We start from the raw sequence: 26,490 nt of genomic DNA on the forward strand, positions 1-26,490 counted from the left end.
AAAACTCAATTCTACTAAAACTATTTTTTAAATAATTATAGAGGTCTTTTTGCATTCTGTCTATAATAACTCCTAATTCACCTACAATTACATACTAAACAACAATGCATATCCAAGTATGTGTTAGATCAAACACTTCAGAATGGAACCTCTTCTCATGACAAAAATACTAACAAATGACTATTTGACACTGTGAGTAATAATCAAGCTAATACTTGAAATGGTTTCTGTATTTCTTTAGTACGAGGTGTCAGATGCTTTTGGCAAAATATTTGTCAAAGGAATAAGACTCATATGTTTCATGTCTCTTTGAATTGTTTTGAAATTAATTCCAATTCAAATTGTGCTTCCTGTGGGGTGTAGCCAATTCAAATGTCAGTTCATGGGTCGAATTGAATTACATTCAGAAATATCGAATTGAACCCAAACCTGGATTGAACTAAATCTGCCTTAAAGATAGTAAGTTTATAGTAAAGAAGCAAAAAAAGGAGCCTAGGCTGGTGATGCTATCAGGAGTTGCAAAGGCGGGCAGAGGAGAACAGGGAGTGTATTGGCCTGACACACAAAGCTCTTGTTCCTAGGAGAGATGGTCATGAATACCAGGAGAACATGGAGCCTGGCATCGCTAATGAGAAAAGTGGCTTGCTCGCACTAGAGGCACACGGCAATGTCACACCAGGAGGATTCTCCAGCGACACAAGTGTTTGGTAATGCGGCTGTTTGTTTGAGCATGAATATGGAACATCTGCAGTGAGCTGTGTGTGTGTGTGGTTTAGCTCTTGGATGCAGTTTGCCATGGCTGGAGGTACACGCGTCGCAGCTCTCGAGAACACACACACACAGATTTGCAGGAGCTAATTAGCTCGTCAAAAGTCATTTTTCACATTTGCCAGTTAATTAAAAATAATGTTTATTTGAATTAATTAAATGAGTAATTCTTCCTTGCAGGGATCCTTCATTGCTCGGCGCAATCTGAAACACGGCCCACATTAAAGTGTGTAGGAGTTAATTGAGAGTGTGTGCATACTGCTATCCCCCTACCTTGTCATTCAGCTTGTGTTGGCGTGTGTGTCTGTGTGTGCGGACTTAGATCCAGGCATTAGTTGATTCCCCTGTCAACAGTGATCAGAATGCACAGGCACACAGCGCCTGTGTTCCGTTTTGATCAGGTTCAACTGGGAAAAACAAGGTGTTAATCAGCTGAACCTGTGTACTTTTCATGCTCAGAAAGCAAGCAATGGACAAATGTAAGGGATGTGATGAGCATCAAATCAGTATGACAGTAACCTGGTCTAAGACGTGGGTGATGAGACAGACAAATGAGTTGCAGGTCTGACAACAATATTGACAATACTTGAGTGGAAAAAACCACTTGCTTTGGTGTCATTGATAACATTGATATCATAGTGCCTTCAGAAGGTATTCACATCCCTTGACTTTTCACACATTTTGATTTTACAGCCTGAATTTAAAATGGATTAAATTGAGATGTTGGGTCATTGGCCTACACACAATACCCCATAATGTCAAAGTGGAATTATGTTTTTTGAAATTATTAATAATTAATTAAAAATTTAAAGCTGAAATGTCTTGAGTCAATAAGTATTCAACCCCTTTATGGCAAGCCTAAATAAGTTCAGGAGTAAAAAATGTGCTTAACAAGTCACAAGTTGCATGGAATCCCTCTGTGTGCAATAATAGTGTTTAACATGATTTTTGAATGACTACCTCATCTCTGTTCCCCACACATACAATTATCTGTAAGGTCCCTCAATCGAGGAGTGAATTTCAAACACCGATTCAACCACAAAGACCTGGGAGGTTTTCCAATGCCTCACAAATAAGGGCACCCATTGGTAGATGGGTAAAACATTTTTTTTTTTAAATAGATTTAAAAAAAACTAAAATATGTTTTTTTTAAACTCTTCCATTGAATATCCCTTTGAGCATGGTGAAGTTATTAATTACACTTTGGATGGTGTGTCAATGGGACGGAAGGAAACCGCTCAGGGATTTCACCATGAGGCCAATGATGACTATAAAACAGTTAGTTTAATTAGCTGTGATAGGAGAAAATTGACGATGGATCAATGTTGTAGTTACTACCCTAAATGGCAGAGTGAAAATAAGGAAGCCTATACAGAATTTAAAAAAAATCCAAAACATGCATCCTGTTTTAAATAAGGCACCAAAATATAACTGCAAAAAATGTGGCAAAGAAATGAATACAAAGCATTATGTCATTATGTTTGAGGTATATCCAACACATCACTGAATACCATTCTTCATTTTTTCAAGCTCTATTATGTTATGGATATGCTTGTCCTCGGCAAAGACTAGGGAGAAAAATCCACCTTTCAGCAGGACAATAACCTAAAACATCGCACTTTGCAACACAACAAAATGTGGAAAAGGGGGTTTGAATACTTTCTGAAGGCACTGTAGATAACATTGATAACATTGCTATCAGTATGATCACAAAGGGCTTTACGTACACTCAACCTCTCCCTCCTGTTCTCTTTCTCTCAGGGCCCATGCAGGAGACTGTCTACGACTTCTGGAGGATGGTGTGGCAGGAGAACACGGCAACTATTGTCATGGTGACCAACCTGGTGGAGGTGGGAAGGGTGAGTACCATGAGACCCCAGCCACACACACACACTCAGTACTGGTACATTTTTGTTGATTCAGCCAATAAAGAAATGAAAGAAACCAAATGGCCATATTCCAGCTAGGGGATTACAGAAACCCTGGGCCTGATATTATTCCAGCTAGGGGATTACAGAAACCCTGGGCCTGACATTATTCCAGCTAGGGGATTACAGAAACCCTGGGCCTGACATTACTCCAGCTAGGGGATTACAGAAACCCTGGGCCTGACATTATTTCAGCTAGGGGATTACAGAAACCCTGTGCCTGACATTATTCCAGCTAGGGGATTACAGAAACCCTGGGCCTGACATTATTCCAGCTAGGGGATTACAGAAACCCTGGGCCTGACATTATTCCAGCTAGGGGATTGCAGAAACCCTGGGCCTGACATTATTCCAGCTAGGGGATTACATAAACCCTGGGCCTGACATTATTCCAGCTAGGGGATTGCAGAAACCCTGGGCCTGACATTATTCCAGCTAGGGGATTACATAAACCCTGGGCCTGACATTATTCCAGCTAGGGGATTACAGAAACCCTGGGCCTGACATTATTCCAGCTAGGGGGATTACAGAAACCCTGGGCCTGACATTATTCCAGCTAGGGGATTACAGAAACCCTGGGCCTGACATTATTCCAGCTAGGGGATTACAGAAACCCTGAGCCTGACATTATTCCAACTAGGGGATTACAGAAACCCTGGGCCTGACATTATTCCAACTAGGGGATTACAGAAACCCTGGGCCTGACATTATTCCAACTAGGGGATTACAGAAACCCTGAGCCTGACATTATTCCAACTAGGGGATTACAGAAACCCTGTGCCTGACATTATTCCAGCTAGGGGATTACAGAAACCCTGTGCCTGACATTATTCCAGCTAGGGGATTACAGAAACCCTGTGCCTGACATTATTCCAACTAGGGGATTACAGAAACCCTGAGCCTGACATTATTCCAGCTAGGGGGATTACAGAAACCCTGGGCCTGACATTATTCCAGCTAGGGGATTACAGAAACCCTGGGCCTGACATTATTCCAGCTAGGGGATTACAGAAACCCTGTGCCTGACATTATTCCAACTAGGGGATTACAGAAACCCTGTGCCTGACATTATTCCAGCTAGGGGATTACAGAAACCCTGAGCCTGACATTATTCCAACTAGGGGATTACAGAAACCCTGGGCCTGACATTATTCCAGCTAGGGGATTGCAGAAACCCTGGGCCTGACATTATTCCAGCTAGGGGATTACATAAACCCTGGGCCTGACATTATTCCAGCTAGGGGATTGCAGAAACCCTGGGCCTGGCATTATTCCAGCTAGGGGATTACATAAACCCTGGGCCTGACATTATTCCAGCTAGGGGATTACATAAACCCTGGGCCTGACATTATTCCAGCTAGGGGGATTACAGAAACCCTGGGCCTGACATTATTCCAGCTAGGGGATTACAGAAACCCTGGGCCTGACATTATTCCAGCTAGGGGATTACAGAAACCCTGTGCCTGACATTATTCCAACTAGGGGATTACAGAAACCCTGAGCCTGACATTATTCCAACTAGGGGATTACAGAAACCCTGGGCCTGACATTTTATATCCACTGGAAACTTTAGGCAATGTCCCGTGTGGATGCAGACCTTTGTTCAATCCTATCAACAATTGTTTAAGCCTTGAGAGGCGTGATCAGAGAGTGATCTGACCTGTTAGTCGAATAATCTCTCTAACGCGGTCAAACCTATAACACCACACACACACACTGACAGAGAGGACATGCCTAACCTGTCTGTGGCTCGTTTAAGAGCCCCAACACCCAGTGGCACCATATCGCATCAGCAAAAGAGGATCCGTGATGCACGTCCCCAGAGAGTTAGCCAAGCGTTTGAATCCTCCCACCACCGAGCAGAGCCACCACCTGGTGCTATTGTTTTAACCCCTCAGCCCTGGCCATCCCATCTCACCCCCTGTTGAGTCTCCACTCTCCAGACCCCTTCAGTGGGCCGACGGAAGGCAGGAAGGCTAGGGGAAGGGAGGCAGGCAGGGAGCACAGTGTTAGTCTCTTCCACCATAATAATAAAAACCACTCGCTCCACGGCCATCACCATCTGCTAGGCTGCTTCACCGCTGATGAACTCTGGGAAATCCCTTCTCCCAGGCTCCTGTCGCTCGCTTTCATGCCAAGCTGTTTAGTTTTGATTTCGATCCAGACTCTTTTCTGTTTTTACTTCTCTTTTGGACCGCGGGGTAGAGGGATGACGGAGAAAATAACACAACCCCAGATAATTTGTTTGTGACTGGCGCAGGCAGCCACGCACCCAAAGCAGGCAGCCACGCACCCAAAGCAGGCAGCCACGCACCCAAAGCAGGCAGCCACGCACCCAAAGCAGGCTGCCACCCAAAGCATATCGCATCATAGCCGTCCGACATAGTCAGAGTTAATGGTTAAATAGGATATTTCAACCAAGACTTAATCTAAACAGTGCTCCTCAGAGATTAGTTAGCAGCAGTGTCAGGGAGATCTGAGAGGCTGGAGGATCTGGACTTGAGCTCCATACTGTTTATTTTGATAGTGTCACTGGATACCCAAACCTCATTTCACTGATAATCAGGGCTGAAGCTACAGTCAGCTCCACAGGGATCCCCCACACTTTATTTACCCTGTCATATGGCGGCGGGGTGTCAAGTAAGATACGGATAGATAGCTAATCGTATTACCATGTCATCCTCCCAGTCTTTTAGTGTGAACCTTAAAACATAAATAGACTATGTGACACTCTGTGACCAAAAATGGTGCTCCATATTACCCTGTTGAACCTCTCGTATCACAGATCATCTACGTCATCCCACTTCCTCTCAGAACAGTCGCCTGCTATGCCCTGAGGTCCTCACATGCTTACTCAGTGTGGGGCCTCTAAGGAAACTCCTAAGAAAGCCTGTCACGACACTAAAAAGAAACCAAAGCAGCAGTATTAAGAACAAGCCGTGTTAGTCTGTGTGCTGTCTCTGGTAGGAATAAGGAAACTAGTGGGATCATGGTTAGAGTTCCACATAGTTCTCCTAGATTGGCATTTTTTTAAGCTCCCATCTGTGCTTCTGACAAGAAGAAAAGCCAATGGACACAGAGATATGAAATTCTACCACTAGTTATGAGTCCTTGAATAGGAAACGTATAGGATCATCTTAAAATGGTCTCCAACGACGTTGAGATTCCTCTCAAAGGCTATACCAGGAAACAGTGTGTAATAGGAGCTGATGAGGGCCTGTGGAAGCATATTTATGCCACCTACTTAAGAAAATGGCTTCCATGACCTGAATGGAGAACTATTCAAACTAAATGTAATTTGAGCAGCCCAGTACTGTAGAGACATGCTATACAGAACTACAGTACACCATCATAAACCACGTATTACAATCGATCATGCTTGCTCTCAACTGGTCTATCTGGTTAAATAAAGGTGAAATAAAAAATTCAATAAAAATGCTAAAAACAAACCATTAAAATGGTTTATCTCAATGGTGCTCCCATCGTACTGAAACAAACAAGTAACTTGCTAATGTGTGAGTGAGGAAAAGTAGGGTGTGTGTGTGGTGTGTGGGGGGGCACTCATCGTATTATGCTGTATCACTCTCTCCATGATCAACACTGTCACAGAAGACCGAAAGAAAAACATTTCCCAGTGCCACCGCGATTTAAGAAAACAGATATCCTTATCGCAGTTAAACAGTTCTTTCTGGTCCTCTCCAGAGAAGCAACCAGCGACGATAACTATGGTGGAGCTACCGGGAAAAAATATACATTAAAACACAATTATATCACCAATTAGAATAATTACAGTATCAGGGAGGGAGGGAACAGAGGACAGAGACAGATGAAGATGAGGAGAAATGCAGAGGATAAGGATGATCCAGAGAGTGAGAAGATGAGGCTGGTGACAGAGGAGAGGAGAGGACGGAGGGAGTGAGTGAGTGAGGGAAAAGGGGAGAGAGATGGGGCTGGTGACAGAGGAGAGGACGGAGGGAGTGAGTGAGGGAGCAGTGAGGGAGGGAGAAGAGGAGAGAGAAGATGAGGCTGGTGACAGAGGAGAGAACGGAGGGAGTGAGTGAGGGAACCGAGTGAGTGAGGGAGGGAGGGAGAAGAGGAGAGAGAAGATGAGGCTGGTGACAGAGGAGAGGAAGGAGGGAGGGAGTGAGTGAGGGAACCGAGTGAGTGAGTGAGGGAGAGAGGGAGAAGAGGAGAGAGAAGATGAGGCTGGTGACAGGAGAGGGAGGGAGGGAGGGAGAAGAGGAGAGAGAAGATGAGGCTGGTGACAGAGGGGAGGGAGAAGGAGGGAGAAGGAGGGAAAGTGTCAGAAAAATTAAATAAAAGATCATGACAGTGTATCAATATGAAAAAGAAACAAAGGGTTGAGCTGGTTTTAAATGATCAATGGTGAATTCTGAAGTAACTGTACTACTGTATATAATAGAGAAAATAAGCCTCTTGCTGTGTAGGATGAGCCAGATAAGTGAGGTGGCGCTATCACAGAATCTGCACTGTGCGACTTCTAGTGTCCCCTTAGAGTTCACAACCTCTTAATGAAGAAAGAGCCCAGTGGGTGCAGTATGGGTAATTAGAGCGGGGACATTGAGCACCTGCCCAAACACAGAGGAGGGCTGTCTGCCTGCCGCCATCTGAGACACCGTCAAGATGTTACTCACTGGTTGCATCTCAAATGGTACACTTTTCCCTTTGTAGTACACTACTTCTGGCCAGGGCCAAAGTAGTGCACTATACAGGGAATATGGTGTCAAATGTAGTGCACTATACAGGGAATATGGTGCCAAAAGTAGTGCACTATACAGGGAATAGGGTGCCATTTCAGACACACACCACAAGTGGTTGTTCTCTAAAAGCATTGGGACGTCTGTTTTGTATTTTCAACATTTAGTCCTCTAGGTTGCCCAGAATTCACTGAGAGCATAATTATGTTGTGAAACTTAAAGAAGAACGAGTATTAGACCGTTGAGTTGACTCACAACAACACCTTATCAAACAACGTACACAGTAGACACCTTCCTTCAGTAGCATGCATACACTCATCCCAAGAACATCTCAGGCAGGTTTCCACCTTGAAGGAACAGTTATTTCACCATGGGCGTGCATGCTGGAGCGTGTGTGTATTGTGGACAGAGGTTGTTGACAAGCCTCTACTGCGGTCAGGTCATCCCATTACACCCTGTGTCCCCTCGGTCCCCTCAGGTGAAGTGCTGTAAGTACTGGCCTGACGACACTGAAATCTACAGGGACATGAAGGTGACCCTCATCGAGACACAGCTGCTGTCAGAGTACGTCATCAGGACCTTCGCTGTGGAAAAGGTAGGGACACTCCACTTGATCATGATAGTGGAAGTCAATCATTGCGTTGTATTATAGTGTAGTGTTTAGCATGTATTGTGCCTAGGTTTGACAGATCGTCACATTGTACCGGGGGTGTCTTACTCCTTGCACCCACCTAGGCAACGCCCAGCTACCAACTACTTTACTGAGTGTTCCTAGTGGCGTCCTCCGTAATAGGCCCATCTGTCTTTAAGAATGACTGTCTGTAACCATTTTTAGTGTTTATCATCCTACTGTATTCCAGGCTGCTACCAGGCCTTTCCACTTCTATTCCCCTGAGCTGTGAATATTTCCCCTAGGGGGGGTGTGTGTGTGTGTGTGTGTGTGTGTGTTGAAGGCTCTGACGGGTGTCCGCCCTGCCGTCTGTATTCAGCCTGCTCGCTGTGTGTGTGAATCATCACTGTTCTCCAGCTGTTCTTCTCCTGTTTCAATCCCCCCCAGAGATGGGCTTTGTCATCAGTGTCCCTGTCTCCCTGTTCTGCTCAAGAACAAGATCAAAATACTGCTTAGGAGGAAGGGGGAGAGAGGGAGATAGGAGAGAGATGGGTCTGTTTGGGGAGTGGGTAGACCTCAGCTGCAGTCCTCATTGTTAGCCACCCTCGGTGTGCATGCCTGGTGTGTGTCACAACAAGACCTCTCAACAGTTTGTTACTTGTGAATCCAAATGAAGTATTCAACTGTGTTTTGTCTTGTCTCTCCAGAGGGGAGCCCATGAGATCCGGGAGATCCGTCAGTTCCACTTCACTGGCTGGCCAGACCACGGGGTCCCCTACCACACCACCGGCCTGCTGGGCTTCGTACGCAGGGTGAAGTCCAAGACCCCCGCCAATGCCGGGCCCATGGTGGTCCACTGCAGGTCAGACAGACTCACACACTCACTCTGGCTGGCTGGCTGGTTGGCTGGTTAACTGGTTGGTTGGCTGGCTGGTTAACTGGTTGGTTGGCTGGCTGGTTAACTGGTTGGTTGGTTGGCTGGCTGGTTAACTGGTTGGTTGGCTGGCTGGTTAACTGGTTGGCTGGCTGGTTGGTTAACTGGTTGGCTGGCTGGCTGGCTGGCTGGTTGGTGGCTGGCTGGCTGGCTGGCTGGTTGGCTGGTTGGTTGGCTGGCTGGCTGGCTAACTGGTTGATGGCTGGCTAACTGGTTGGTGGTTGGCTGGCTAACTGGTTGGTGGTTGGCTGGCTAACTGGTTGGTTGGTTGGCTGGCTGGCTGGCTAACTGGTTGGTTGGCTGGCTAACTGGTTGGTTGGCTGGCTAACTGGTTGGCTGGCTGGCTAACTGGTTGGCTGGCTGGCTAACTGGCTGGCTAACTGGTTGGCTGGCTAACTGGTTGGCTGGCTGGCTGGCTAACTGGTTGGCTGGCTGGCTGGCTAACTGGTTGGCTGGCTGGCTAACTGGTTGGCTGGCTGGCCGGTTGGCTGGTTTGTTGGTTGGCTGGCTGACCGGTTGGCTGGTTAACTGGTTGGTTGGCTGGTTGGCTGGCTAACTGGTTGTTTCGCTGGATAGAGCTGTTCCTCTTTCTGTCTCTTTTGCTCCCCACTCCATTTGGTATGACTCAGAAAGACATAGCTAATGGATACTAATACAAAGTCAACAGCCACACTAAATAAAGTGGAGCCGCTATTGTCTGTCACACCCGTAACTGTTTAGACCAGGGGTGTCAAAGTCAAATGGACGGAGGGCCAAATAAAAAATTTAGCTACAAGCCGAGGGCCGGACTGTTCGAATGTTCATTGAAAAATTTTTAAATGACGCATATAGTCTAGTGAACCTAATTGAACCTACTGAAAACCTAACAAATACAGTGGGGAGAACAAGTATTTGATACACTGCCGATTTTGCAGGGTTTCCTACTTACAAAGCATGTAGAGGTCTGTAATTTTTATCATAGGTACACTTCAACTGTGAGAGACGGAATCTAAAACAAAAATCCAGAAAATCACATTGTATGATTTTTAAGTAATTAATTAGCATTTTATTGCATGACATAAGTATTCGATACATCAGAAAAGCAGAACTTAATATTTGGTACAGAAACCTTTGTTTGCAATTACAGAGATCATACGTTTCCTGTAGTTCTTGACCAGGTTTGCACACACTGCAGCAGGGATTTTGGCCCACTCCTCCATACAGACCTTCTCCAGATCCTTCAGGTTTCGGGGCTGTCGCTGGGCAATACGGACTTTCAGCTCCCTCCAAAGATTTTCTATTGGGTTCAGGTCTGGAGACTGGCTAGGCCACTCCAGGACCTTGAGATGCTTCTTACGGAGCCACTCCTTAGTTGCCCTGGCTGTGTGTTTCGGGTCGTTGTCATGCTGGAAGATCCAGCCACGACCCATCTTCAACGCTTTTACTGAGGGAAGTAGGTTGTTGGCCAAGATCTCGCGATACATAGCCCCATCCATCCTCCCCTCAATACGGTGCAGTCGTCCTGTCCCCTTTGCAGAAAAGCATCCCCAAAGAATGATGTTTCCACCTCCATGCTTCACAGTTGGGATGGTGTTCTTAGGGTTGTACTCATCCTTCTTCTTCCTCCAAACACGGCGAGTGGAGTTTAGACCAAAAAGCTCAATTTTTGTCTCATCAGACCACATGACCTTCTCCCATTCCTCTGGATCATCCAGATGGTCATTGGCAAACTTCAGACGGGCCTGGACATGCGCTGGCTTGAGCAGGGGGACCTTGCGTGCGCTGCAGGATTTTAATCCATGACGGCGTAGTGTGTTACTAATGGTTTTCTTTGAGACTGTGGTCCCAACTCTCTTCAGGTCATTGACCAGGTCCTGCCGTATAGTTCTGGGCTGATCCCTCACCTTCCTCATGATCATTGATGCCCCACGAGGTGAGATCTTGCATGGAGCCCCAGACCGAGGGTGATTGACCGTCATCTTGAACTTCTTCCATTTTCTAATAATTGCGCCAACAGTTGTTGCCTTCTCACCAAGCTGCTTGCCTATTGTCCTGTAGCCCATCCCAGCCTTGTGCAGGTCTACAATTTTATCCCTGATGTCCTTACACAGCTCTCTGGTCTTGGCCATTGTGGAGAGGTTGGAGTCTGTTTGATTGAGTGTGTGGACAGGTGTCTTTTATACAGGTAACGAGTTCAAACAGGTGCAGTTAATACAGGTAATGAGTGGAGAACAGGAGGGCTTCTTAAAGAAAAACTAACAGGTCTGTGAGAGCCGGAATTCTTACTGGTTGGTAGGTGATCAAATACTTATGTCATGCAATAAAATGCAAATGAATTACTTAAAAATCACACAATGTGTTTTTCTGGATTTTTGTTTTAGATTCCGTCTCTCACAGTTGAAGTGTACCTATGATAAAAATTACAGACCTCTACATGCTTTGTAAGTAGGAAAACCTGCAAAATCGGCAGTGTATCAAATACTTGTTCTCCCCACTGTATATTCCAATATGATCAGATAAATAAAGCAATATTTTCTTATGGCTCTGTCAGTAATCTTTAATTTTCAACAGACACAAAAGACAAATTTCCTTTATATAAAAATCCCCATAACATGAACATTAAATGAAAGAAACCGGTATTCAAGGCACCATCAGTAGCCTATATTTTCTATTTTAGCAAAAGTGGGCTAAATTTACTTCAAAGAAAAAAACAATAATAGCAATTTTCTATCATCCACTCAACTGAAATATTTTTAAAATATAATTGGATTGAAATACAATAAAATAAAGTGCAAAAATCTATTAATCAAAAACAACACTTTGTTTAAGGAGAAGTAACATGCAGTGAAAACAAATATTAAACTTTAACTTTTAAACTTGAACTGAGTAAAAACTCTAAATATGTGATTGCACAGTAATGTTCACTTGTTTGAGGTTGAGGGTGATACTTGGTGGTGTCCCATCTTTTCCACAAGTTCATCAATGTTCGGGGTAAGGCTCTGAGCTGAGGAAATCCTCAGAATTGAGTGGAGGTGTTCAGCAGTAAGTCGACTTCTGTGTGATGTTTTGTTCAGGTTCATCAAAGAAAACAGTTGTTCACACAGGTATGTGCTGCCAAACATAGACAACGTTTGAGCAGCCTGGATGCGCAGCTGGGGCATTGTGTCGGGGAGGAAACGGGCGAACTCCGCAGCACCCACTGCCGCATATTTTGCCCTCAGTGCATCATTGCATTGGAGGTCAATCAACTCCATTTGGAGGTTTGGTGGTGAGCTTTCCACGTCAACAGCAAATGGGTTACCGAGCAGTTCCAACCTGCTTTTTTGTGCTTCAAAGTCAGCAAATCGGCGTCGAAAGTCAGCGGCAAGCATACCTATTTTATCAGCCAACTGTGCGCTCGGGAACGCACTGGTAGAGAGCTTCTCTTTCATGGTCTGGCAGCTGGGAAAGTGGCTCAAATTTTCTTTCCGCATCTGCGTCTCCCACAGAGTCAGTTTGGTTTTAAATGCCTTCACTGTACTGTACATATCAGAGATGACATGATCCCGACCCTGCAGCTGCAAGTTCATTGCATTCAGATGACTCGTAATGTCACACAGAAAAGCCATTTCACACAGAAACATTTCGTCTCGGAGTTGTGTTGTGTCTTTCCCTTTGCTGTCCAAGAACAGACAAATCTCCTCACGAAGCTCGAAACATCTTTGAAGCACCTTTCCCTGGCTTAGCCATCGCACCTCTGTGTGATAAGGCAAATCACCATGCTCCGTTTCTAACTCCGTCAGAAATGCCTTGAACTGGCGGTGATTCAAACCTTTGGCTCTGATAAAGTTAACTGTGCGCGTGATGATGCTCATTACATGCTCCATTTTCAAGGCTTTACCGCACAACGCTTCCTGGTGTATGATACAATGATAAGCTGTCAGCTCACCTGTCGCGTTTTCCTCTTGCATCTTTTCCCGTATCTTCGCCACCAGTCCGCTCCTGTGTCCACACATCGCAGGTGCTCCGTCGGTTGTCAAACCCACGAGTTTTTCCCAAGGCAGCTCCATCTCATTTACACAGCAGCCTACTGCTCGGTGCGTCACCGTTGCATTGTGGGAAATGTAGTATTGGTGCGTGTAAAAGATCTGCGGGCTGCCGGCTTGCTGCGGTCTGCGGGCCGGTTCTAATAATAAATCAAGATCATCCCAGGGGCCGTAAAAAACCTTCTCGCGGGCCGGATGTGGCCCGCGGGCCTTGACTCTGACATATATGGTTTAGACTCTCATGCATGTCTTGCCCTGATGTTTTCCATACAAATAGTCCCAGATATTTTGGCAACCAGGGCTTTGCTATAAAGAGTGTTCCCACATGTGCTTTGGTTCTCACGCTGTGTGGCTGTGTCTGTGTTCTCAGTGCAGGGGCGGGCAGGACTGGCTGTTTCATCGTGATTGACATCATGCTCGACATGGCGGAGAGAGAGGGTGTGGTCGACATCTACAACTGTGTGAGAGAGCTGCGCTCACGAAGGGTTAACATGGTCCAGACAGAGGTAAGAATGACATTGTCCTCGCTTGAACCCAAACACACAGGACCAAAATGGAAACCAGCCTTTTTACTTATTTTGTGTATATAATCCTCGGTAGTATTGGTATATGTCTGTTTCCTTCTTGTTTTGTGTATATAATCCTCGGTAGTATTGGTATATGTCTGTTTCCTACTTGTTTTGTGTATATAATCCCTGATGGTATTGGTATATGTCTGTTTCCTACTTGTTTTGTGTATATAATCCCTGGTGGTATTGGTATATGTCTGTTTCCTACTTGTTTTGTGTATATAATCCCTGGTGGTATTGGTATATGTCTGTTTCCTACTTGTTTTGTGTATATAATCCCTGGTGGTATTGGTATATGTCTGTTTCCTACTTGTTTTGTGTATATAATCCTCGGTAGTATTGGTATATGTCTGTTTCCTACTTGTTTTGTGTATATAATCCCTGGTAGTATTGGTATATGTCTGTTTCCTACTTGTTTTGTGTATATAATCCCTGGTAGTATTGGTATATGTCTGTTTCCTACTTGTTTTGTGTATATAATCCCTGTTGGTATTGGTATATGTCTGGTTCCTACTTGTTTTGTGTATATAATCCCTGGTGGTATTGGTATATGTCTGTTTCCTACTTGTTTTGTGTATATAATCCCTGGTGGTATTGGTATATGTCTGTTTCCTACTTGTTTTGTGTATATAATCCCTGGTGGTATTGGTATATGTCTGTTTCCTACTTGTTTTGTGTATATAATCCCTGGTGGTATTGGTATATGTCTGTTTCCTACTTGTTTTGTGTATATAATCCCTGGTAGTATTGGTATATGTCTGTTTCCTACTTGTTTTGTGTATATAATCCCTGGTGGTATTGGTATATGTCTGTTTCCTACTTGTTTTGTGTATATAATCCCTGGTTGTATTGGTATATGTCTGTTTCCTACTTGTTTTGTGTATATAATCCCTGGTGGTATTGGTATATGTCTGTTTCCTACTTGTTTTGTGTATATAATCCTCGGTAGTATTGGTATATGTCTGTTTCCTACTTGTTTTGTGTATATAATCCCTGGTAGTATTGGTATATGTCTGTTTCCTACTTGTTTTGTGTATATAATCCCTGTTGGTATTGGTATATGTCTGTTTCCTACTTGTTTTGTGTATATAATCCCTGGTGGTATTGGTATATGTCTGTTTCCTACTTGTTTTGTGTATATAATCCTTGGTGGTATTGGTATATGTCTGTTTCCTACTTGTTTTGTGTATATAATCCCTGGTGGTATTGGTATATGTCTGTTTCCTACTTGTTTTGTGTATATAATCCTCGGTAGTATTGTTATATGTCTGTTTCCTACTTGTTTTGTGTATATAATCCCTGGTGGTATTGGTATATGTCTGTTTCCTACTTGTTTTGTGTATATAATCCCTGGTGGTATTGGTATATGTCTGTTTCCTACTTGTTTTGTGTATATAATCCTCGGTAGTATTGGTATATGTCTGTTTCCTACTTGTTTTGTGTATATAATCCTCGGTAGTATTGGTATATGTCTGTTTCCTACTTGTTTTGTGTATATAGTCCCTGGTAGTATTGGTATATGTCTGTTTCCTACTTGTTTTGTGTATATAATCCCTGGTAGTATTGGTATATGTCTGTTTCCTACTTGTTTTGTGTATATAATCCCTGGTAGTATTGGTATATGTCTGTTTCCTACTTGTTTTGTGTATATAATCCCTGGTGGTATTGGTATATGTCTGTTTCCTACTTGTTTTGTGTATATAATCCCTGGTTGTATTGGTATATGTCTGTTTCCTACTTGTTTTGTGTATATAATCCTCGGTAGTATTGGTATATGTCTGTTTCCTACTTGTTTTGTGTATATAATCCCTGGTAGTATTGGTATATGTCTGTTTCCTACTTGTTTTGTGTATATAATCCCTGGTGGTATTGGTATATGTCTGTTTCCTACTTGTTTTGTGTATATAATCCCTGGTGGTATTGGTATATGTCTGTTTCCTACTTGTTTTGTGTATATAATCCCTGGTGGTATTGGTATATGTCTGTTTCCTACTTGTTTTGTGTATATAATCCTCGGTAGTATTGGTATATGTCTGTTTCCTACTTGTTTTGTGTATATAATCCTCGGTAGTATTGGTATATGTCTGTTTCCTACTTGTTTTGTGTATATAATCCTCGGTAGTATTGGTATATGTCTGTTTCCTACTTGTTTTGTGTATATAATCCTCTGTATTATTGGTATATGTCTGTTTCCTGGTGTAGCATTTTTATGTATTTTAAATTGTTTAAGTTTTAGATGCGGTTTAGCAAATGGCTTGACCCAAATACGATACTTTTTGTCTTGATATATTTAGAACTAGCTTATTACTAGCCACCCATTCTAAAAGTGACTGCAGCTCTTGCAGTGCTTTCACTTGCTGTGGTAGCTGACGTGTATAACGTTGAGCCATCAGTGTACATAGACACACAGGCTTTACTCAATGCTGCTGGTAGTCATTAGTAAAAATGTAAATGTATGCAAGTCAGAATTAGTTTTTCATTGTTTGATTTAATTTCCATTACATTATTTTAATATATATAAACTGAAAAATGTATAGCTGCAAAGCTACTACAAGAGTTTTCTTGGAGGACATAGAGAATGGTAGAAATGACATTCTTCTCCTCAGTACACAAAAGGCCAGTTCGTGTCTTATCATAATAGTTCACTGTATTTCGATGACAACCGTATGGCCTGCAAATCCCTTTCACCTTCAACTCCACATCCAAGGACAAGAGGGTGACGTCACAGTCACCTAACCTGGAAACACTGACCCTCCACTCCCAAGTTGAGACGTTTCTGAAATGTCATATCATAAATGATTTACGTCAAGCCTGGGGCCTTTTTCCCTGAGGACGAGCGGGAGAGGGAGACAGGGAAAGAGAGAGTGAGTGTGGTAGTATTGACAGAGGAGAGGTCAATGGGAGTGGTCACTGTGGAGGCGACATAAACTGTGTCCCAAATGACACCCTATGGGCAGAAGTAGTGCACTACTTAGAGAATAAAGTGCCTTTTGGGATGCAGGCACATTCTTAGGAAACAACATGAGAGACAGGGTGAGAGACAGACAGACAGGGTGAGAGACAGACAGACAGACAAGGTGAGAGACAGACAGACAGACATACAGGGTGAGAGACAGACAGACAGACATACAGGGTGAGAGACAGACAGACAGACAGACAGACAGACAGACAGGTTGAGAGACAGACAGACAGGTTGAGAGACAGACAGACAGGTTGAGAGACAGACAGACAGGTTGAGAGACAGACAGACAGGGTGAGAGACAGACAGACAGGGTGAGAGACAGGCAGACAGACAGGGTGAGAGACAGGCAGAGACAGGCAGAAAAATTATTTGACCTTTATTTAACCAGGTAGGCCAGTTGAGCAAGTTCTCATTTACAACTGCGACCTGGCCAAGATAAAGCAAAGCAGTGTGACAAAAACAACAACACAGAGTTACACATGGGATAAGCAAACGTACAGTCAATAACACAATAGAAAAATCTATGTGCAAATGTGGTAAGATTAAGGAGGTAAGGCAATAAATAGGCCATAGAGGTCGAAATAATTACAATTGAGCATTAACACTGGAGTGATAGATGTGGAGATGTTGACGTGCAACTAGAGATACTACAGTGCAAAGAGCAAAAAGATATATAACAATATGGGGATGAGGTAGTTGGGTGTGCTATTTACAGATCGGCTGTGTACAGGTACAGTGATCGGTAAACTGCTCTGACATCTGATGCTTAAAGTCAGTGAGGGAGATTAAAGATGCTTAATGTGAGCCTGGAAGGAGAGTTTACAGTCTGACCAGACACCTAGGTATTTGTAATTGTCCACATATTCTAGGTCAGAACCGTCCAGAGAAGTGATGCTAGACAGGTGGGCAGGTGCGGGCAGCAATCGGTTGAAGAGCATGAATTTAGTTTTACTAGCATTTAAGAGCAGTTGGAGGCCACGGAAGGAGTGTTGTATGGCATTGAAGCTCGTTTGGAGGTTAGTTAGCAGTGTCCAAAGAAGGGCCAGATGTATACAGAATGGTGTCGTCTGCGTAGAGGTGGAACAGAGAATCACCAGCAGCAAGAGCGACACCATTGATGTATACAGAGAAAAGAGTCGGCCCGAGAATTGAACCCTGTGGCATCCCCATAGAGACTGCCAGATGTCCGGACAACAGGCCCTCCGATTTGACACACTGAACTCTATCTGAGAAGTAGTTAGTGAACCAGGCGAGGCAGTCATTTGTGAAACCAACGCTATTGAGTCTGCCGATAAGAATGCGGTGATTGACAGAGTTGAAAGCCTTGGCCAGATTGATGAAAAGGGCTGCACAGTACTGTATTTTATCGATGGCGGTTATGATGTTGTTTAGGACCTTCAGCATGGCTGAGGTGCACCCATGACCAGCTCTGAAACCAGATTGCATAGTGGAGAAGGTATGGTGGGTGATCTGTTTGTTAACTTGGCTTTCAAAGACTTTAGAAAGGCAGGGCAGGATGGATATAGGTCTATAACAGTTTGGGTCTAGAGTGTTTCCCCCTTTTGAAGAGGGGGATGATCGCAGCTGCTTTCCAATCTATGGGAATCTCAGACGATACGAAAGAGAGGTTGAACAGGCTAGTAATAGGGGTTGCAACAATTTTGGCGGATAATTTTAGAAAGAGAGGGTCCAGATTGTCTAGCCCAGCTGATTTGTAGGGATCCAGATATTGCAACTCTTTTAGAACATCAGCTATCTCGATTTGGGTGAAGGAGAAGCGCGGGGGGCTTGAGCAAGTTGCTGCGGGGGTGCAGAGCCGTTGGCCGCAGTAGGGGTAGCCAGGTGGAAAGCATGGCCAGCCGTAGAGAAATGCTTATTGAAGTTCTCGATTATCGTAGATTTATCTGTGGTGACAGTGTTACCTAGCTTCAGTGTAGTGGGCAGCTGGGAGTAGGTGCTCTTATTCTCCATGAACTTTACGGTGTCCCAAAACTTTTTGGAATTAGTGCTACAGTCCGATCTAAAGGTGAAGACCGCTAGCCGTGGCTAACAGTGACTACTAGCTAGTAGCTAACGTAAACTCACCCCATTCCATACAAATGTGCGCAACCGCAACATTCAAACGAGGCTACAAAGACAACTAATGGGACTGTAGCGACTGTGTTGACTTCAAAATCTGGGGTGTGAACTAGGTTTCTATTCAAGCGTTGATCGACATGGTAATGGCTCTATAGTATTAGAGAAAAGTTGAAAAAACGGACCCTCCGTTACATCGTGACGTGTCATGTCGTAACGTACAGCACGCATAATGCAACTATTTCTCGTACAATCTCTCTCCACCAGGTGTAGCACTTCTCTCATCGATTAAAAACAAGAAATGGACAGTGACGGGGGTAAGGGGGGGATATCTAGTTATTTTTTGCGTCATCATTGCATGCGATCATCATTCTCAAAGCCGCTGTTTACTTCTAAGATAATTTTAGCACCGCCCTAAAATTTGACACAAACCTTCAAATAGGTATGTAATGACACATTATATAAACTCTTTATAGTGTTTTATTTACATTTTAGAGGCGATAAGGTGATAAGTTGGACAGATCGAGTGAAAAAAAGCAATTTTCCCACACAACATCTCTCCTTCTCATTATCACGCATTAGTTTCGCTTCCCCACCCGACATTTTTAAAAAGACCCGACGGGGCTCATTGCCTGCTTGAATTATGCAGAAACGGGCAGCGTTTAGGTCATGTAATTGATTCTGTTGGAAAGGGGAGAAATTGTGCTTTACAATGGTATTGACATTACAGTTGACCTGGAAGTATTACGTTTTTGGGGCGCAAAAATAAGGGCAATTGTACGGACCAAGGCGATGTACGAGTTTACGTGAGTTTACGTGAGTTAGCTGGTTAGCTCCTGATGGAGGTTCCAGTTATAAAGTATAAAAATAGCAGATCCGTACCACTTTGGGTGAGACAGGTTGCAGGAAAGTATATTTAGATCGTAGGTGGAAAGTGAGATAAAAAATATATACGAAAAAAACCGACTAAACCGACCATTTTACATGGGACAAGACGGGACAAGACAAGCACACGTCCGACTGCTACGCCATCTTGGATCGATTCTATTCTACGGAGTCATTTACTTTATGTTCATATTCTTATATTTTCTTATTGTTGTAAAGAAGGACCCTGCAAGTAAGCATTTCATTGGACGATGTATACCATGCGTATTCCGTACATAGGACTAATAAAAGTTGAAACGTAAACTGGCTTGAGTCAATCATCACTGTTGTTAGGTCGTCTTTCTGGCAGTGTTCACTACCTGCACTTTAATGGCGATGTGAGTGCTTCCTGTTCAGGTGTAGCATTGCTGTCTGTTCCTCACTATATCCTGGGCCCTCCTCTGTGTCCTACAGGAGCAGTATGTGTTCATCCACGACGCCATCTTGGAGGCGTGTCTGTGCGGGGACACCACCGTCCCAGCCAACCAGCTACGATCGGTCTACTATGACATGAACCGCCTGGACCCCCAGACTAACTCCAGCCAGATCAAAGAGGAGTTCAGGGTATGTGGCTTGGGTCTGCGTGTTGTTCATCATACGTGGATATGTAGTATATTAGTGTACATAGTGGATATGTGGTATATTAGTGTCCATACATGGACTTCACTCATGTCCAATTGTGTCTTGGAGTGCTCATATCCCCCCTCCCTCCAGACTCTGAACATGGTGACTCCTACGTTGCGTGTGGAGGACTGCAGCATCGCCCTGCTCCCCAGGAACCACGAGAAGAACCGCTGCATGGACGTCCTCCCGCCAGACCGCTGTCTGCCCTTCCTCATCACCATCGACGGAGAGAGTTCCAACTACATTAACGCTGCCCTCATGGACGTACGTGTCACACACACACACGCACACACACAGGAACACACACACAGGAACACACACACGAACACACACACACACACACACAGGAACAAAGACACGCATACATGAACTTGAGGACACTCGCTCGTAACTTTTTTAAATTACTTACAATGTCAGTCCGTGTGTAAGTCATTAGATGTAAATGTACTGCTGGAAAAGTTAATACTAAAACTGTTATTTTTTATCCTTGTGGTGAAATATAATCATGTAGATTGGTCAGTGTTCAGTCAGTACTCTACATAAAGGGCAGATTGGCCACACACACACAGTGAGACGCGCACGCACAGAGTGAGACGCGCACGCACAGAGTGAGACGCGCACGCACAGAGTGAGACGCGCACGCACAGAGTGAGACGCGCACGCACAGAGTGAGACGCGCACGCACAGAGTGAGACGCGCACGCACAGAGTGAGACGCGCACGCACAGAGTGAGACGCGCACGCGGGCCAGAGGGAGGAACAGAGAGAGAGAGAGGGCCAGAGGGAGGAACAGAGAGAGAGAGAGGGCCAGAGGGAGGAACAGAGAGAGAGAGAGGGCCAGAGGAAGGAACAGAGACAGAGAGAGAGAGAGGGCCAGAGGGAGGAACAGAGAGAGAGAGAGAGGGCCAGAGGGAGGAACAGAGAGAGAGAGAGAGAGAGAGAGAGAGAGAGAGAGAGAGAGAGAGAGAGAGCCAGAGAGAGAGAGAGAGAGAGAGAGAGAGAGAGAGAGAGAGAGAGAGAGAGAGAGAGAGAGAGAGAGAGAGAGAGAGAGAGAGAGAGAGAGAGAGAGAGAGAGAGCAGAGAGAGAGAGAGAGAGAGAGAGAGAGAGAGAGAGAGAGAGAGAGAGAGACAGAGAGAGAGAGAGAGAGAGAGAGAGAGCGAGCCAGAGGGAGGAACAGAGAGAGAGAGAGAGAGCGAGCCAGAGGGAGGAACAGAGAGAGAGAGAGAGAGCGAGCCAGAGGGAGGAACAGAGAGAGAGAGAGAGAGGGCCAGAGGGAGGAACAGAGAGAGAGAGAGAGGGCCAGAGGGAGGAACAGAGAGAGAGAGAGAGAGCCAGAGGGAGGAAGAGAGAGAGAGAGAGGGCCAGAGGGAGGAACAGAGAGAGAGAGAGGGCCAGAGGGAGGAACAGAGAGAGAGAGGGCCAGAGGGAGGAACAGAGAGAGAGAGGGCCAGAGGGAGAGAGGGCCAGAGGGAGGAACAGAGGGAGAGAGGGCCAGAGGGAGGAACAGAGAGAGAGAGGGCCAGAGGGAGGAACAGAGAGAGAGAGAGAGAGAGGGCCAGAGGGAGGAACAGGAGAGAGAGAGAGAGAGCCAGAGGGAGGAACAGAGAGAGAGAGAGGGCCAGAGGGAGGAACAGAGAGAGAGAGGGCCAGAGGGAGGAACAGAGAGAGAGAGGGCCAGAGGGAGGAACAGAGAGAGAGAGGGCCAGAGGGAGGAACAGAGAGAGAGAGGGCCAGAGGGAGGAACAGAGAGAGAGAGGGCCAGAGGGAGGAACAGAGAGGCCAGAGAGAGAGAGAGGGCCAGAGGGAGGAACAGAGAGAGAGAGAGAGAGGGCCAGAGGGAGGAACAGAGAGAGAGAGAGAGGGCCAGAGGGAGGAACAGAGAGAGAGAGAGGGCCAGAGGGAGGAACAGAGGGAGAGAGGGCCAGAGGGAGGAACAGAGAGAGAGAGGGCCAGAGGGAGGAACAGAGAGAGAGAGGGCCAGAGAGAGGGCCAGAGGGAGCAGAGAGAGAGAGGGCCAGAGGGAGGAACGAGAGAGAGAGGGCCAGAGGGAGGAACAGAGAGAGAGGGCCAGAGAGAGAGAGGGCCAGAGGGAGGAACAGAGAGAGAGAGGGCCAGAGGGAGGAACAGAGAGAGAGAGGGCCAGAGGGAGGAACAGAGAGAGAGAGGGCCAGAGGGAGGAACAGAGAGAGAGAGGGCCAGAGGGAGAGAGGGCCAGAGGGAGGAACAGAGAGAGAGAGGGCCAGAGGGAGGAACAGAGGGAGAGAGGGCCAGAGGGAGGAACAGAGAGAGAGAGGGCCAGAGGGAGGAACAGAGAGAGAGAGGGCCAGAGGGAGGAACAGAGAGAGAGAGAGAGGGCCAGAGGGAGGAACAGAGAGAGTTTGTCTTTCGTACCAGGTCATGTGTCTTCTCAGTCATGTTGACACTGGTCTACTACTGTTGCTTTAATGTATTGTTGTTCTGATTAATATTGTTGTTGTAGCTGTTATTAATGGTAATCCCATGTCCACTACTACTATTATTATTGCTGTTAATCCCACCATTTATTTATATATAAATATATATATATTTTGTGTATATATATACATATATATTTTATTTAAATTTTTCGATATGTATACTTTGACAATGTAAGTAATAATAACTTGCCATGTCAATAAAGTCAATTGAATTGAATTGAATTGAATTGAGAGAGAGAGGGCCAGAGGGAGGAACAGAGAGAGAGAGAGAGAGGGCCAGAGGGAGGAACAGAGAGAGAGAGAGAGAGAGGGCCAGAGGGAGGAACGGAGAGAGAGAGAGAGAGGGCCAGAGGGAGGAACAGAGAGAGAGAGAGAGAGGGCCAGAGGGAGGAACAGAGAGAGAGAGAGAGAGAGGGCCAGAGGGAGGAACAGAGAGAGAGAGAGAGAGAGAGAGAGAGGGCCAGAGGGAGGAACAGAGAGAGAGAGAGAGAGAGGGCCAGAGGGAGGAAGAGAGAGAGAGAGAGAGAGGGCCAGAGGGAGGAACAGAGAGAGAGAGAGGGCCAGAGGGAGGAACAGAGAGAGAGAGAGGGCCAGAGGGAGGAACAGAGAGAGAGAGAGAGAGAGAGAGAGGGCCAGAGGAACAGAGGGAGATCAGATTTGGTAACTCAGCAGTCTTGGGGCTTCCTGTGGTTAATAGCTTGTGGGTAAATTGCCCATCCATCTCTATAATAATCACCCCACGTTCCTTAGCCAGCCATTTTCCAGTCATGCCAAACCTAAACAGTAAGGGGACTGTCAGCATATCATGTTGATGAATGTCTTTTGCTTTTTCTCTGTGCTTCCACCAACAATTATGTCCTTATTGAAAATGATTAAAAACAGATGGCTTTGGATTGATTCGTCCCATCGTCATGGAAATAACCTAACCAAAACAATTGCAATGTCTTTTTTTTTTGTCGAACACAACAATATGACTGTTTGGATTAGTTTAATAGAAATAAAGTGTCATCAATTATACTCATTAGTAATCATAGCAGCAGATATGGATTTGCTATGTGGTGGCAGTGTTGATAGTGGAATGAATTTATAATGCACAAAGATATCTGGAACGAATGAACTACGTTTCCTGTTCATGACTCCTTAAGAACAGACATAGTATCGTGAACTGGAGATTTGACGTCATTATGACCCCAAGAGTCTGACGACGTGTCCATTATCTTTGGAACGTTTATTTAGAATACTACTGTTCTAGTAGACATAGTAGACGGACTTCCTCCTCTTCCTCCACAGAGCTACAAGCAGCCGTCAGCTTTCATCGTTACCCAGCACCCCTTGCCCAACACGGTCAAAGACTTCTGGAGGCTGGCGCTAGACTACCACTGCACCTCCATAGTGATGCTCAACGACGTAGACCCAGCACAGGTAAGAGAGGCCAGTAAACCCTGCCAACATTTACTATACCATCAAACACAGACCTTCCGGATTTGGAGGTCTATAAAAACATATGTTTATCATTTAATAAAGTGCATGAGGACAATGGTTTAGGTCAACTACCAAAAGTCCAGGGGCCCTATCCTCCCATAGAAAGGAGAACAGACCAGTGTATGGTTAGATAAACCCATAAAGAGGAGGGGAAGGGGTCTGCCTCAAACTGACTCTGGGTCTGCCTCAAACTGACTCTGGGCCTGCCTCAAACTGACTCTGGGCCTGCCTCAAACTGACTCTGGGCCTGCCTCAAACTGACTCTGGGCGTTCAGGTCTGGGATCAAAGAATGGTGTGTAGCAGCTTTTCCTTGCAGCACCGCCCCCTTGGCTGGCTACAGTAGCCTCTCGTACCCGTTTCTGACTGTAGCCAGGCAAACGGGGTACACTGCTATGGTGGAATGCCCTAGTTTGTGTCATTGTGGATTAGGCTCAATAGAGAGTGTTTCGCTCTTAATACGGAATCCATTTTAGGAAGTCCCTAGTAGTCAGTGACATGCTCACTTGTTAGCCTTAGCAATTCTCACTTCTCACCTCAAAAGTGTTTGTTCCTCAATCCTCAAACAATGCGACTTCGTCTCTCAGATAGAACGCCTCAGTTGTCATTGCTCAAAGCGAAGGTGTCGATTGTCAGCCACTTCTCAGTTTATTCAAATGTCTCATTTTAAATGTGTATGCAATAAGTGTGTTTGTGTGCAGCTGTGTCCCCAGTACTGGCCGGAGAACGGCGTGCACCGCCACGGGCCCATCCAGGTGGAGTTTGTGTCAGCTGATCTGGAGGAGGACATCATCAGCAGGATATTCCGCATCTACAACGCCGCAAGGGTAAGAGACAGAACACACACACTCCCTCCCACTCGCACACGCAGTCATTCTAACATGTCCATATCTCTCTCTCCAGCCGCAGGACGGGTACCGTATGGTACAGCAGTTCCAGTTCCTGGGCTGGCCCATGTACCGGGATACCCCCGTCTCCAAGCGCTCCTTCCTCAAGCTCATCCGCCAGGTGGACAAGTGGCAGGAGGAGTATGACGGGGGAGAGGGACGTACCGTGGTGCACTGTCTGTAAGTACGGTTGCAAAGGGAGGGTAAATAACTGGAAACTTTCTAATCATCTCTGGCTCTCTGTTGCCTTATAACATGTCAAATATATTAATTTATTCAATAAAATTATTTTAAAATAGAATGACAAAGCTGTGAAACATTATCCTAAATATAAACCATTAACTTAGTGAATACCGTTGGTGTTTAATATGAGGATGTCAGCGTGAAATATATATTTTTATATAGTTTACACACTTGTATTTATTTCACTATGTCGATATGTATTTGTCAATGTTTTGCCATTGAACTGGTTGTAGTAGGAAGAGTTGCAGAGTTAATTGAAAATAATGCCGTTGTTGATTAGATGCTTTTTTCATTAATTAGGCTATTTAGTCACATAAATACTATAAATAATACAAATTAAAAAAGTTATTCAAGTAAGTTGAAATAAAATGCCATAGATTTTCTGTTAATTACCAAAATTACTGAAGATCCCAGTAACTTTTGTAAATTACTGGTAGCTTTGCAGCCCTATCTGGAAGTACCTACCGGTCATGACTCAGCCTACGCCTAGTGGACGGTGGACCTTAAACCTAGCTCTGTACTTCCTGAATGGGTGGAAAGAGAAGGGAATCTTCAGTATTTGATATAACAATCAGAGGGGTAATTTTGGTCCAACATGGCCGCCCAAAATGCCACCGGGGTCACAGTAACACTGGACCACTCCGGTGGGACAGTGTGAAATGTCACGGTCATCCTCTGATGGTGATCAATTACACGCTGGCCATCGGGATGTAGCCCTGCGTCTCTTCATCCTGCCTTCTGACATCTGTAAGGGTGACATACTGAAGACAACATTCAGTGCTCACACAAACATTGTCTGCCATCATAATGAACCATAATGAACAGAACGCCATTTAAAGGCCCACTTCCTAATTGAAAAAAACAACAAGACAGCAGCCCTGCTTCTTGTTTTGCTGTAAAGCTCAGGAATAGGGCGGAGGCACATTTTCCCCCAACATCAGACACCCCTAACTTCGGACACTCTCTAGCGGTTAGAGGATTAAATCACCTCCAGCTCAACATTTAAATGGACTGGAAAATAACGGTACGTTTTGCGACTAAAGACACCCTTCTGACCACCGATATTCACTGCAGTTTATGTAAGTTAAGTTAGGTTTTGAGAGTTTTCAAAAAAACGAATATATATATATATATATTAACACTTAAACAACACAATGTAACTCCAAGTCAATCACACTTCTGTGAAATCAAACTGTCCACTTAGGAAGCAACACTGATTGACAATAAATTTCACATGCTGTTATTTTGGTCACTTTTGAATGCTGGCGGTGCTTTCACTCTAGTGGTAGCATGAGACGGAGTCTACA

The 26,490-nt window shown here is 45.1% G+C and overlaps 1 protein-coding gene across 8 annotated transcripts in view; it reads left to right on the forward strand.

Moving 5' to 3' along the window:
* Nucleotides 1-26,490, forward strand: part of LOC139583365 (receptor-type tyrosine-protein phosphatase mu-like) — a 309,931-nt gene that overhangs the window by 276,217 nt on the left and 7,224 nt on the right. For all 8 annotated transcript variants that reach the window (XM_071414354.1, XM_071414355.1, XM_071414358.1 and 5 more), the window contains 9 exons: nucleotides 2,530-2,627; nucleotides 7,893-8,009; nucleotides 8,732-8,886; nucleotides 13,333-13,468; nucleotides 19,908-20,057; nucleotides 20,208-20,381; nucleotides 23,864-23,995; nucleotides 24,755-24,880; nucleotides 24,957-25,120. In XM_071414354.1, the coding sequence (XP_071270455.1) occupies nucleotides 2,530-2,627; nucleotides 7,893-8,009; nucleotides 8,732-8,886; nucleotides 13,333-13,468; nucleotides 19,908-20,057; nucleotides 20,208-20,381; nucleotides 23,864-23,995; nucleotides 24,755-24,880; nucleotides 24,957-25,120 (1,252 nt within the window). The remainder of the gene's footprint in view (nucleotides 1-2,529; nucleotides 2,628-7,892; nucleotides 8,010-8,731; nucleotides 8,887-13,332; nucleotides 13,469-19,907; nucleotides 20,058-20,207; nucleotides 20,382-23,863; nucleotides 23,996-24,754; nucleotides 24,881-24,956; nucleotides 25,121-26,490) is intronic.

Source organism: Salvelinus alpinus, chromosome 8 (genome assembly GCF_045679555.1).
Source record: "Salvelinus alpinus chromosome 8, SLU_Salpinus.1, whole genome shotgun sequence".
Classification (NCBI taxonomy): Eukaryota; Metazoa; Chordata; class Actinopteri; order Salmoniformes; family Salmonidae; genus Salvelinus; species Salvelinus alpinus.